The 12,188-nt window shown below is 37.2% G+C and overlaps 1 protein-coding gene and 1 long non-coding RNA gene across 19 annotated transcripts in view; one reads left to right on the top strand and one right to left on the bottom strand.

Annotated features, from left to right (window-relative positions):
* The window catches only part of LOC126646882 (uncharacterized), a 120,198-nt gene extending 109,945 nt beyond the window's left edge, over positions 1-10,253 (top strand). For 8 of the 15 annotated variants that reach the window (XR_007630446.1, XR_007630439.1, XR_007630443.1 and 5 more), the window contains 2 exons: positions 2,798-3,011; positions 5,759-10,253. This is a non-coding gene — a long non-coding RNA (uncharacterized LOC126646882). The remainder of the gene's footprint in view (positions 1-2,797; positions 3,012-5,758) is intronic. The other 7 variants (XR_007630449.1, XR_007630442.1, XR_007630448.1 and 4 more) reach the window with 7 other exon arrangements.
* The window catches only part of LOC126646879 (uncharacterized), a 35,510-nt gene that overhangs the window by 11,277 nt on the left and 12,045 nt on the right, over positions 1-12,188 (bottom strand). For 3 of the 4 annotated variants that reach the window (XM_050328568.1, XM_050328567.1, XM_050328566.1), the window contains exon 3: positions 1,224-1,273. The exons of the other annotated variant lie outside the window; for it this stretch is intronic. In XM_050328568.1, the coding sequence (XP_050184525.1) occupies positions 1,224-1,273 (50 nt within the window). The remainder of the gene's footprint in view (positions 1-1,223; positions 1,274-12,188) is intronic. 4 annotated transcript variants of the gene reach the window in all.

A 12,188-nucleotide genomic window follows, 5' to 3' on the forward strand; every position in this document is an offset into this window, starting at 1 on the left:
AAAGTAAATTTCATATTCTGTGAAGAACTCTGTTTGCTAGAAACTTGGTAGCCATTCTTGGTGGAAATGTCAGACAATCCCAAGCTCAGCAGGAACATCCATGTTCTTCAAGGTAAAGTGCTTTGGCTCAGATCCATAAGGATTACTCCCTAACCCTCACTGAAATCAAACATCTTTGAGACAAAAAGAAAAGAACAGATACAGCACTCTCCAGCCGAAGGCAAGTGATGAGCTCAGTGCAAGTTTTGAATATTGGTAAAGAACTCACAGAGCAGGGAAAAAAACCCCCCACGCTAAAGATAGCATTCTTAACTGTCTGTGCTTTTACTTCTTCATAGGAGATTAGGGCATTTAATCTACATTCCTTCATCAACATAAGATGCTGATTTGTTAGAATCAAGTCAAGCCTGTTGTAACTGTTTACAGGTGTACTGGTAAGACTGAACTTATTTTTGTTCAACCTCTCCAGGTTGAGAGAGGACTTTGTTACAGTAAAGGCTATGGCAATACTACTAAACACCAAGGTGCCACATTAAAACGACCTTTCTTCTAAAAGAGGAACAAACAGCATTTTATTATTCATATATATAAAGATGTTATTCATTTGTTTAAGCAGTTAGCAGGTGACTATCCCAAGTTGCCTATCACTTAAGAGAATCATCCTTTGTACAATCTGCAAATGTCTTCTGAAAAGAAAAAGGAAAAGATTAACTGATTTTAAAAGTGAGGAGAGTAAAGTTATACAGCATAATATTTGCCCTTTGATTTTTCTAAAGGAAGATACCTCCCTTCCAACTCTAAATATTCTGTTATTCTGTGATATCATGTGTGCTTGCCCCATGCTGCCCTGGATGTTACTCTAAAGCTACAAGCCATTTGCTTATTTAAAGCCCTGTGCAGCTAACAATGCTACAGAGCTAGTAAATCCTGCAAAGCAGTCTTTGAGAATCTTGTTTATTTACTGGTGGAAGTGATGGACCATGCTTGTGTATCCATGGCAACACTTCAACGTGCAAGAGCAGGGCCAGGTCTTTTCTTGCTCCTGCAATATGAGATTAAAAGTAAGAGCCTAAATCTTATTAAATAGCAGAAGCTTTTCAAAAGATAAAACATAGAGTTTATGGGACCATATGATAGTTGTTCATGGTAATATATCTGTGCTATTTCAATGTTTTCATTAGTTTCCTCTGCTGATTGTAAATAGTGCTGAATGGTGAACTTACACGGAAAGAGAAAACTTTGCAGCTCATCCTGGATCTTGTCAGCATCGAGCCTGAATTGTTAAGAATATCTGTTTTAGAAGATATTAAATTGTATCATGCTGTAATTTTTATCTTTTCTTGAAAGTTGCTACAGGTTCTTTTATATTTTTTGTTCTCATGCCAAATGCTTTGATTAGGAATGTTACATGATCCAGCGGATTAGTAATGCAATTGCCTATTTATATTTATAAATCCATGCTTTCTCTCAGTGCATTTGTGTTTGCTGTACCATTGATATGTTAGACTGATATGACTGAGATGCAAATTATGTGTATGTGGTGGAATTTAGACATAAAATCAATTCTTTATGAGCCATAGGTTTTCTTACTGTTACTCTTGATTGCATTACCTTTGCCTTGAGAAAGGTTGTGCACTTTTAAGATTTAGAAAGACACCTTGAAAAGTTAAATCAAATTAATTCTTTGTTAGAATATCTATGCAATAAAGGAAGAATTTAGCAATGGAGCAATAGGCTGTAGAAGAAAATTTATCTTCCTCTAACATGACCAAATTCTAGCATAGGTTTCTCAGTATTCATAGACTTAAATGACACAAGATTTTTATTTAATGCATCAAATGTCCTCCAAGTATACTGTGTTTTCCAGAAACACTAGTATTTAGGCTAATATCTAATTTACAAGACTAATAGATTACCTATATTCTGATTACAGGATAAAGAAAGTTTTCTGGTTTAATATTAAATGTGTTACATGCATCTGTCAGTTGAATCACTAAAATTACAGGTGAAGTCCTGAAAAAATTAGTAAGCCTTAGCTGAGACCAGCCATCACTGTATACTAAAAAAATGGGTGTCAGGGTGTGGCAGCTCTGGAAATGATACAGAAAACACCCAAGTAGCCGGTAGCCAGTAGCCAAAAGCCCAGCAGACAGGCTTTTCAGAATAACAGCAAAATGAAATAGGTTTGGTTGGTTGGTTGGTTGGTTGGTTTTTTCCAAAAAAAAAGGTAATAAATGTAATTTTTTTCTCATTTTCTATCCCATACTGTGTACATTATAACTGGACATCTCTGCATAAACAAAATATATCTCTGTAAAAAAGTGGCTCTGTTAAAAAGCTGTTTCAGAAGGTATCTGCTCCTCAGATGGAAGAGAGAGAAAAGTTTTGGTCTTCTGTTGCGTGATTTTGATTAACATACTTCAGCGCGACAGGAGATTGCTTACACACCTGTTGTTCATGTGTGTGCCTATGCACACACATAAAAGAAGCTGTGAATTTGGAGGGTAGCAAGGGGATAAAATTGTTCTTATTGCTGTCTGGGTTAGCATTTACTCAGTCTGTGAGGTCAGAAAGAGCCTTGTGATAATGGCACCCATCTAAGTGAAAAAAATTTGAATTTTCAGCAGAAAAAGGAGTGGAAGACTGGATAGGTCTATTTGCAGGCTAACTTTACAGTGTGACATCTTTGTTGTTAGAAAAACCAATATTTTTCAAGATTCTATCTTTGATGTTCATGCCAAGTTTCTATTCATCTAGTGCATAGACTCCTCTTTGCAATATTCTTCTCTTTTTTCAGGTTGAACTTGGTAGACCATCACTGATCTACCATTTTCAAAACAGTTCTAAGAAGCTGTTGTACAGAAACGTCAGAGGAAATTCCTAAAAGGAAAAAAAAAAAAAGAAAGAAAAAAAACTGGCCAAAGGAGAGAGCTCTGCAATCTCCATAACACAAGGAGATGGGAATGGGATTGATCCCCTTTGGATAGTGTTGGTCACTCTGGTACTAGTATGTAAGTATTTATACAATAGCATAAATTTCCAATACAGGTAGTTTCATTAATCATTCATTTCTGATGATTCAACACACTTACTTTTAGAGCAACTTGTTGATACTATGGGGATATTTCCCTCCTTCATGTTGGTTGACTGGAATTCAGACAGATGGAAGAGACTCTGAGAGATTTATTCAGTTTGTACAGTTTTAGAGAATAGTGTGTCTTTTTGAGGGGTGAAAGGGACTGCAGGGAATAACACTATACCTGTTACTACTTAGAGGCAGGTAAGGAATATTGCAACCTGCAAGGGATCTAGCTGGAGATGATAGCAATGTGTCTCACTTGACACTTTAGTAAGGTCCCCTGTTGGAGTTTGTTCAGACTGAGTAAAATGCTGATTAATGCTCTGAGGACATATGTCATGGATTTCTTGGTTCTACATGAAGAGATCCTTTAAAACATTCAGGAATGACCAAAAATTTGTTTGCCATGGTGATCGTCAACCCTTGAAGGGTTTGCTTCCAAGGGTAAAAGAAAAATTAGAGATTTTTTTCTATCCATCTGAGAAAACTTGTCTTTTGAGTACATAGGGGTTTGGATTCTGGTTAAACAAAATTTTAAGACTACTTTTCAGGTTATAATGAAGACAGAGGAACAATACAGAGCTTGTTAAGGAAACCAGCAGCAGCTTTACAAAAAGTGGCTATGATGATATCTGCTTTCCTAGTTTTTTTTTTCACTTTAATAGGTATGTGTGTATATTTTTCTTATTTGGTACAGAGTATGCAGTGCACCTGAAAGTGTTCAAGGCCAGGTTAGACAGTGCTCTGAGCAACCTGGTCTAGTGGAAAGTGTCCCCACTCATGGTAGGAGGGTTGGAACCAGATGATCTTTTGTGCCACCTCCAACCCAAACCATTCCATGACTCTCTGATTAGCATTTGGAAAAATTGCTTCTTTCCTATAGCTGAGCTGGGATATTTTAAAATCTGTCACATTATACATGAATCGCCCAGAACTCTTTGGCACATGCTGCAGATATATTTTCAGTGATTTTTTTTCTAAAAATACGTAACTTATTAGCAAGTTCAGCTGCAAGAATTAGTGATTTTATCAGCTACATTTATGCACCCTGAAGTCAGATATCTTTAGTGTAGTTGCACAATGATAGTAAATGATAGTTTGCAAATATTTTTATGCAATAGTAGATTAAAATGCAGGCAGTAAACCCAACAGAAAGCAGGCAACAAATTAAGACAGGTGAAATAACTCACCAACCAAAATTTAAAATAAATTGAAAATTAAACGTATTTTAAGAATAAAGTGAGTAAGACATCCTTGTTTGTAACTTATTTCCACATAGAAAGATAGAGTAATTCTAGGAATTATAATCCAAATGCAGGAATAGGAAAAATTCAGCTCTTCTATACATGGAATACTGTAAATTTTTTCTTTGTATTGTCTAAAAGTGAGGAAGGGCAGTGGGAGCGACAAAGATAGAGAATTGGGTGATAAACATTAATTTTTATTAGTTGAGAAAATAATAATTATGGAAAACCTGTAGCATGGCCCACAGTTCTCATCAAAATATTTTTACTACTTGTTCCCTCAGGATGCCAGCCATCCGGGTGTTTCATAGACAAAAATCAAAGAATCATTGAATACGCTGAGTTATGCTGAACCCACAAGGTTCATCAAAAGTCCAACTCCTGTCCCTGCACAGAACACCCCAGGAATCGCACCATACGCCTGAGAGCGTTGTCCAAACATTCCTTGAACTCAGACAGGTTTGGTGCTGTGACCACTTCCCTGGGGAGCCTGTTCCAGTGCCTGACCACCCCTTTTCCTAAAATCTGACCTAAACCTCCCCTAACTCATCTTCATGCTGTTTCCTTTAGTCCTGTCACTGGTCATCAGAGAGAAGAGATCAGTGCTTGCCCCTCAGATTCCCCTGATGAGGAAGCTGAAGACCAAAATAAGGTCTCCCCTCAGCCTCTTCTTCTCCAGGCTGAACAGATGAAGTGATCTCAGCCACTCCTCATACAGTTTCCCCTCCAGTCCCTTCACCATCCTTGAGGCCCTCCTTTGGATGCTCTCTAATAGCTTAATGGCTTTCTTATATTGTGGTGCCCAAAACTGCAAACAGCAGTTAAAGTGAGCCCGCAGAGCGGGACAATCCCTTACCTTGACCAGCTGGCAGTGCTGTGCCTGATGCCACCCCAGGGAACAGTTGGCCCACCTGGCTGCCAGGGTACTGCTGACTCATATTCAACTGGCCATCAACCAGGACCCCCAGGTCCCTTTCCAGCCTCTCATTTCCCAGTCCATATGTACATCTTAAATAAAAAAATGTAACCACTCTGGGCAGTTTATAGCTTAATCCGGAACACAACATATACCTGAACATGCAAGCACACTCTTGTTCTTACAGCTGTGATTTGGTCTAAGGTCAGCGAAGTTTTTCTTGATTTACCTCCCTCTGACATAGTTAAATGATAGGAAGATGTTATTTGCATTAGTCTGAAAATAAACATCTAAGCAAATGGATAAGAATTTGTCTCTCAGACTCACAACATGCAGGTTACTGTGGTCCCCTAGCTATCCTTATGTCCCATATGTGTGAAACGTATATATGAATATATTATTTGTACATGGTCTAATCAAACACTTTACATGATGTATCTGTTTAAAGCTATATTAAACACCCATATTTTTTTCTATACACTGCACTGAAATATAATTATCTCATTTCATATTTTATAGGAGAGATGGAGTTTGGAACTGACTTGATGTACATGTGGCAGGAGGCCAAAGCAGAATCAACATCCAGAAGAAAATGCCAAATACAATAAAATAACAGTGACTTAATATGATTTAATATAAATAAATTGTTTGAGGTTAGTGGAAAGAATCCTTGATCTTTTCTTCTTGTTATAAATTAAGATGATTGTGTAATGTATTCTAACAGTTGTAACTCCTTCCAACTAGGTCTATCCATCACAGCTTGGACGGAAACACTGCTTTTTTTTCATATCATGGAACCAAACTGTTGAGGAGGGTTCATGACAGTAGACCTACTTACCCTGTTCCTCCTGCTTTTTACAATTTCCTCTGTGTTTTTTTATTAAAGCAAAGGTACCATCTATTACTCTGACATACTGTTATGCAGCCATCCCATGAACTGACACCTCCAAAGTGGCTTTGAGTTTCAGAACACAAAACTTGACTTTGAGCTATGCTTAGCACAGCTGGTGCCAAACAATGTGAATTTTCTTCCTACATCATATATAGAAAGGCCCTGATGGTGCCCTACCTCTTCCCTTCTCTCATAACATTTAGATGTTTTATATGAAGGAATCACAGCAGCTGATTTGATTTCACCTCTGAAATCAAATTTGATCTCACCTCTGACACACATTTCACTGTTGAGTCCTTCCTTCTTCATCATCTACTGCTTAACCTCCAACCTCTCCCTTCCCAGACCAGAAAATCTGAAGTACTTTATACAGAGGACAGATGCTGTGGACTTGAGGGGATCTCCAGCCCTGGGGCATCATACGGCTAGGGCATGCTCCAAGTGGCTGCAGGAAGGGATAAAGCTCGGTAAGGTAAATGTGTGACAAAAGCCTGTGTTTCCTATGATCCCATTGAATTACCAAAGAGAATATAGCAAAGAACAGATGGGAGGTATCTCTGACTTCTCTGCTTGCTTTTGCTTCATGTCCATGCACTGTGGAGTGCCATGTCCTGTCCAGCCTATACCTTCTTGAAGTTTTCATGAGACAGGCAAAGCTGAGAAAGCTCAAGAGGCCGTAGATCATAGACCGGTTTGGACTTTTAAAGGTCATCTAGTCCAACTCCCCTGCAATGACCAGGGACATCTGACATTTGATCAGGTTGCTCAAAGCCCCATCCAACCTGGCCTTGAATGTTTCCAGGGATAGGGCACCCACCACCTCTCTGGGCCAGGGCCTCACCACCCTCATCATAAAAAAAAAAAAAGTCTTCCTTATGTTTAGTTTGAAACCCATCTTTTTATGCCTTAAAACAATTTCCCCCATCCTAACATTACAGGGTCTACTGAAAAGTCTGCCTCCACCTTTTTTACAAGCCCTCTTTAAATATTAAAAGATTGAAGTCTACTCTGCTGCAGTAGACTTGAGAACAAACCAGGTAAGTACCTACAAGGCTTGATAAGACCGACTACTCTTAAACATTCTCTTGCTTTTGCATTTCAATGACATCTTACCTAACGTGTTTCTCAATTAGTTACTAACAAAGTGATGATATCAGTGTTGCCATAGTATCAGCACTCTGAAGAACATCTGACTGTGATATACTGTATCTTCAAATGGACAATAAAATATAAAGCATTATTTATATTGAGTTGACAAAATGATCCCCAAAAGATACTAAATCTTCCATTTAGCTCATCTGTTGTTTAAAAATAAAGGAGCAACCATTTATGTTCACACATCTGCTGCTTGATCTCATCACCATCATTATCATCATCATCATCATTATTTTACATTAACATAATTACTCTTTGTGTAATGTATAAATTCAAATACAACCTGTAATTGCATTCTAACAACTACTGGGAATTAAATGCTTACTTTCCAAAGCCTGGTATAAACGGTGTTTGCAAGTATACACTATGTAAGTATGAGAACCGTTATATTACAGGAGACAGGTGTTAGAAAGTGAAAATTATTATTAGTTTGCATAGAGTTAAACTCAAAACCAATAAGGGCTTAGCTGGTTTATGTTCTGTAATGAGCAAGGAGCTTAGGTTGCCCTCACTGACATTTTCAAATACCCAACTACATTGATTTCTTATTTCAGATGAAAATCACACAAAGGTTGTGGCTCCTGGAATCAAGAAAAACTTTAAAAGTTTTGGTTCAATTCTGTTTTCAAGCTCTTTACTTTAAGTGTGGTGGGACAATCTATAAAGAAGAAATATATTCTTCTGTTTAACTGATACCGTTTGGACAATTCCAAGACAAATCCTGCACCACCTACCTATTCTCTGTTCTTCAGTGGAGCTGTGTAAAGCTACTCAAAAAGTCATCCAGTTTGGGGGCTGCGAATTTTTATTTTTTGTCCCTCCCAAGACAAAAATACTCAAAATGTTAAAGATGGTATAAACCTGCATCACAGCTGTGTAAGGTGGGCAGAGAGAACATTTTTCATTAAAATCCTGGCACTGGAGAGCTTCCAAGTCCTAAAAAGAAGTTAGAAAAAGTAAATTACAGGGCTATCAACATGGCGTGAAAGAATGGAAGATCAAGAGAAAACAGGTTTCACTTTCACTCTCTGGATTAGAAGGAACTTCTTCTTGCCTCTTTTTCCTGTGGGATTGGTGGGTGTGATGTACAATGTTGGGTAGCCAGCAAAGAATGGTCCTCATGTCAGGAAGACAGAATAGTCTCAGAGCAGTTCCAAGAAGAACTCAATTTTAACTGGACTTGAAAAGGACCATAATTATCCCCTTGAACTTTCAGTAGGTTGTGTCAGATACATCATTAAGAAGGTTCCACTAATACTGAGGTATACCTGCTCCACGGAGCAGCCTCAGAGAGAAATATTCTGCTAGACTTAGGAGCTGTGCTGCCTGCAGGCCTGACCACTGCCTACCTCCTGCTACAGAGCTGCTATGAAAGCCCAAATTGATGTACTTGATCTGTGCTGAGAATTACACAATGTTCCACAATTGCAGTGAGAAGCCATTAGTTCTGCAAAAGCTACTATATAATTCCATGTAGGCACTTCCCATTCAGAAATATATTTCAATTAAATTAATTTCTGAATAAAAAATTAAGTGGAGAATTCAATGGATGGCACCAGGGTCAAAGTTTGCCATTCTGGATTCTCATCATTTTGCTTTAAAAAAACCCAACAACCTCACCCCCCAAAAAACTGTGAAAACACAGTTCACTTCCACACTCTTTTGTACATCTTTTTAAAAGTATCTATATAAATAAGTACATACGAAAGAATGTGATTGTCAGAACCATTAGCTTATGTTTTCCACATCTTAGTCCTGATCCTTTTTCTTTTCCCTCTCTTAGTATTTGAATATCTTAGTATATCTTACTATTCTGTAATAAAGAGTTAATGCTAACTTGTTTTTATGTTTGTTTGCTTTGTTTTGCAGATGATGCTGCATTCTGTAAGAGTATTTTTAAGATGAATTACTGATTATTGGGAATCTACAATTCTGGGTGCTTTGGAAACAATACATGTTAGCAACAAAAAGAAAACTGTCTTTATCTGTATTGTGAAATATTCTGAAAAGTGTAATTGTGGGAAAACTGTATAGTGAGATGTGCAGTTTGCACTTCTTTGGGAAGAGAGACAGTTCTGCTTTTGGACAGCACATGGAATAAGAACAATCTTTGAGAGGAGGTACCACCAAAATCTGACTCTCAGTAACTTTTATCTGGTCCCTGTCATTATTTCCTTATTGCATCATATACTGGAAATGCAGCTCTTCCATTAAATTTCTACTCACTTTTTGCTTGCTTTCGCCACCATGGACTACAACAGACAAATAAGTTAGTGACGTTTTTTCATTCTCAGCATATAAACTTCAGAAACAGGCCAATTTACCGTCAGTCATAATTTTGCTATGGAAGGCAGTGAGGAAAAGCTATGATCAGTACCCAAAGCATCACATTTCTATTTTTTAATATTTATAAATTATATCTTAAACTTAAAAACCGGTTTGTTTCTATGAAACATGATTATGTATATTTAATTCTTTAAAGGTTTCTTAGAGAACTATATACCTGCATCTTCTCTATCAAATTACTGTTTTCTCAAAACTTTGTACTCCTTGTTTCTTGTTCTCAGCAATATATTAGAGAAGATAAAATTCAATGCAAAAAATCTTAAGCCAGTTTCAATTTACTTGTACTTTTATTGTTATTTTGTATTCATATTATAAATACAGAATTTAGCCTTTCAGAAATCCTGCAGATCCTTTGCAGACAAAATCTTTTTTATATTGCTTGAAACAAAGATTATGAAATGGAGTTGTGAGATTAGTTCTCTGTCTGTGTGTAACAGCCCCAATCATTTTTCATTCCATGTTCTTCTGTCTGTTCAGAAGACTTTTTCCACCAATACAACTTAACATTTGATGTATTTAATATATATGTCTTTTTAATTTTCTAATAAAATTAAGAGTTTGTGTTGCTTAAACATACCTCTTTGGTTGGACTTTTAATAAAAATATTTCAATTATTTTAAATTGCCATTTCTAGGTCTTTCAGAAAATTAAGCCGATCTTGATGTATTTTAATCTGGGTATTATGGTGATGGCTAAAACCTAAAATTCTGTGCAGCACTGTCCTATAGCAACAGAAGAATGAAAATAGCACACAGTACTTAATTTTAAATAATTTTTTTAAACATTTGGGCCACACAATATATGACCATAACACATTCATCACAGTTTATAGAATTAATGGCTTTGACAGCTGTGATTTTATTTCAGTGTTCTGAACTGTTCTGGAAAAAGTGCTCAAACCTGCATGGTGGCAATAGTGGAAACAAGGTACCTGTGGCGTTGTTTCTTTACAGATAGGGCAGAGCTAAACTCTGCTCACTGACCATCAGAGAGGAATGAAGCAGCTTAGACTTCCAGTGGATATCAGTCCTGACAGCTTTGCTTTCCTCCCCTAAATTAATAGAGTGGAACTAACAGTTGGTGCACTGGGCAAGGTGCATTCAGCTGCAGGTCCAGCTACATTTCCATACAATGAAGTGTTGGTATCAGACAAACTGCAGGTAACCATCCAGAAAAGAGGAAAATAAGCCCATGGACAACCATCCTACTCCCCATTAACTACAAGTCTTTTCTCTGACCTCTAAACGCTTGAGCTAATGGGAACACTGTGCTGAACTGCGCTACCTAAAGGGCTGCTGAGTCTTGCTTCCACTTAAGAGAGAACAGCAAACAACGTTTCTGTAATACGTCAAGTCTCTTCAGAGCATTTTACATGGGAACTCATTTAAACCTTCTTGCTTGGGAATAATTCACAGTATAGGAAAATCTGGCTTCAGATTTGTAATGGATATTGCACAATAGAAAGTAAAAAGGCAAAAAGCACAAAATTTGGACCTTAAGTGTGCACTTACAGTATTTGAGGGCAAAATTAGTCCCATGTTACTTAACAGAAAACCGGAAGAGAAATGCGTATGGACCTACAACACAAATCATTAACCTAGGAGGATGAAGGCAATGCCACCAATATCCAAAAATGTGCAAAGAAAAAAAACCACATGCATTTTTGTATTTCCTTTTCCCTATTATTTCATCTCTGTGACATTAGCTTGAAGTGTTAATAAAATTTCCCTGCTACAAGAGGTCATTTCACAACTAAATGTAGCAACTTGAAGTGGGAAATGTAACAAACACGAAAAAGATGTTTAATGAGGTGCCATTCTGGATATACTCTTTGAAGAGTACATTTACAGAATTGTTTGATTACTTAGAGCGTGCAGGAAACAGTAAACTCAACAGAGTATTAGTGTTGATTTTCAGAATTGCATTCAGCTCAAACATCACCATTCCACTTGGAATTACAAATAAATCTGATACTGAATTACCTAATGTCGTGGAAATGTTCCTGTGCAATTTGCATAGCAAAATGCTCAGAAAAATGGTTCTTCCTTCAGCCTAAACATTAAGAAGGTAAGACTCGAATTTGCTTATTCATATTAAAACAACTGCAGTCAGTCTTAAGATTGATGCAAAAGTTTTGTTTAAACAGCACAGAACTGCAGGTTAAACATATCTCACATCAGTTGGATCTTTACATTTTTGCCTGCTGACAGCAAGTGTAGAATAGTTTACCTATAAACTGCCAATAAGCCAATACTCCAACTGTCAATGTTGATTTTATTTAAAAGAAACAGGTTGTGTGAGTGGCTTTGCACATCAGTGCATAGACTCAATGCCTAACACTGTTGCATGTTCATGTTAGCTCCTAAATCACAGCATGTAATGTACAGAATTCAATCTTTGGCCCAATTATTGTTGAAAGAGCAAGAAATCATAGCTATCTAATCACACTAGAATGGACTGTGCTGCTGGAAAGAGTTTAGTTTTGTGTCAGCTGTGTTGCCATTAATTAGTGTCAATCAGATATCCTAAATAAAAAACAAATGCTATTTTTATTAT

The sequence above is a fragment of the Myiozetetes cayanensis genome, unplaced genomic scaffold, assembly GCF_022539395.1.
Source record: "Myiozetetes cayanensis isolate MyiCay16 unplaced genomic scaffold, myiCay2020 scf4, whole genome shotgun sequence".
In the NCBI taxonomy this organism is placed as follows: Eukaryota; Metazoa; Chordata; class Aves; order Passeriformes; family Tyrannidae; genus Myiozetetes; species Myiozetetes cayanensis.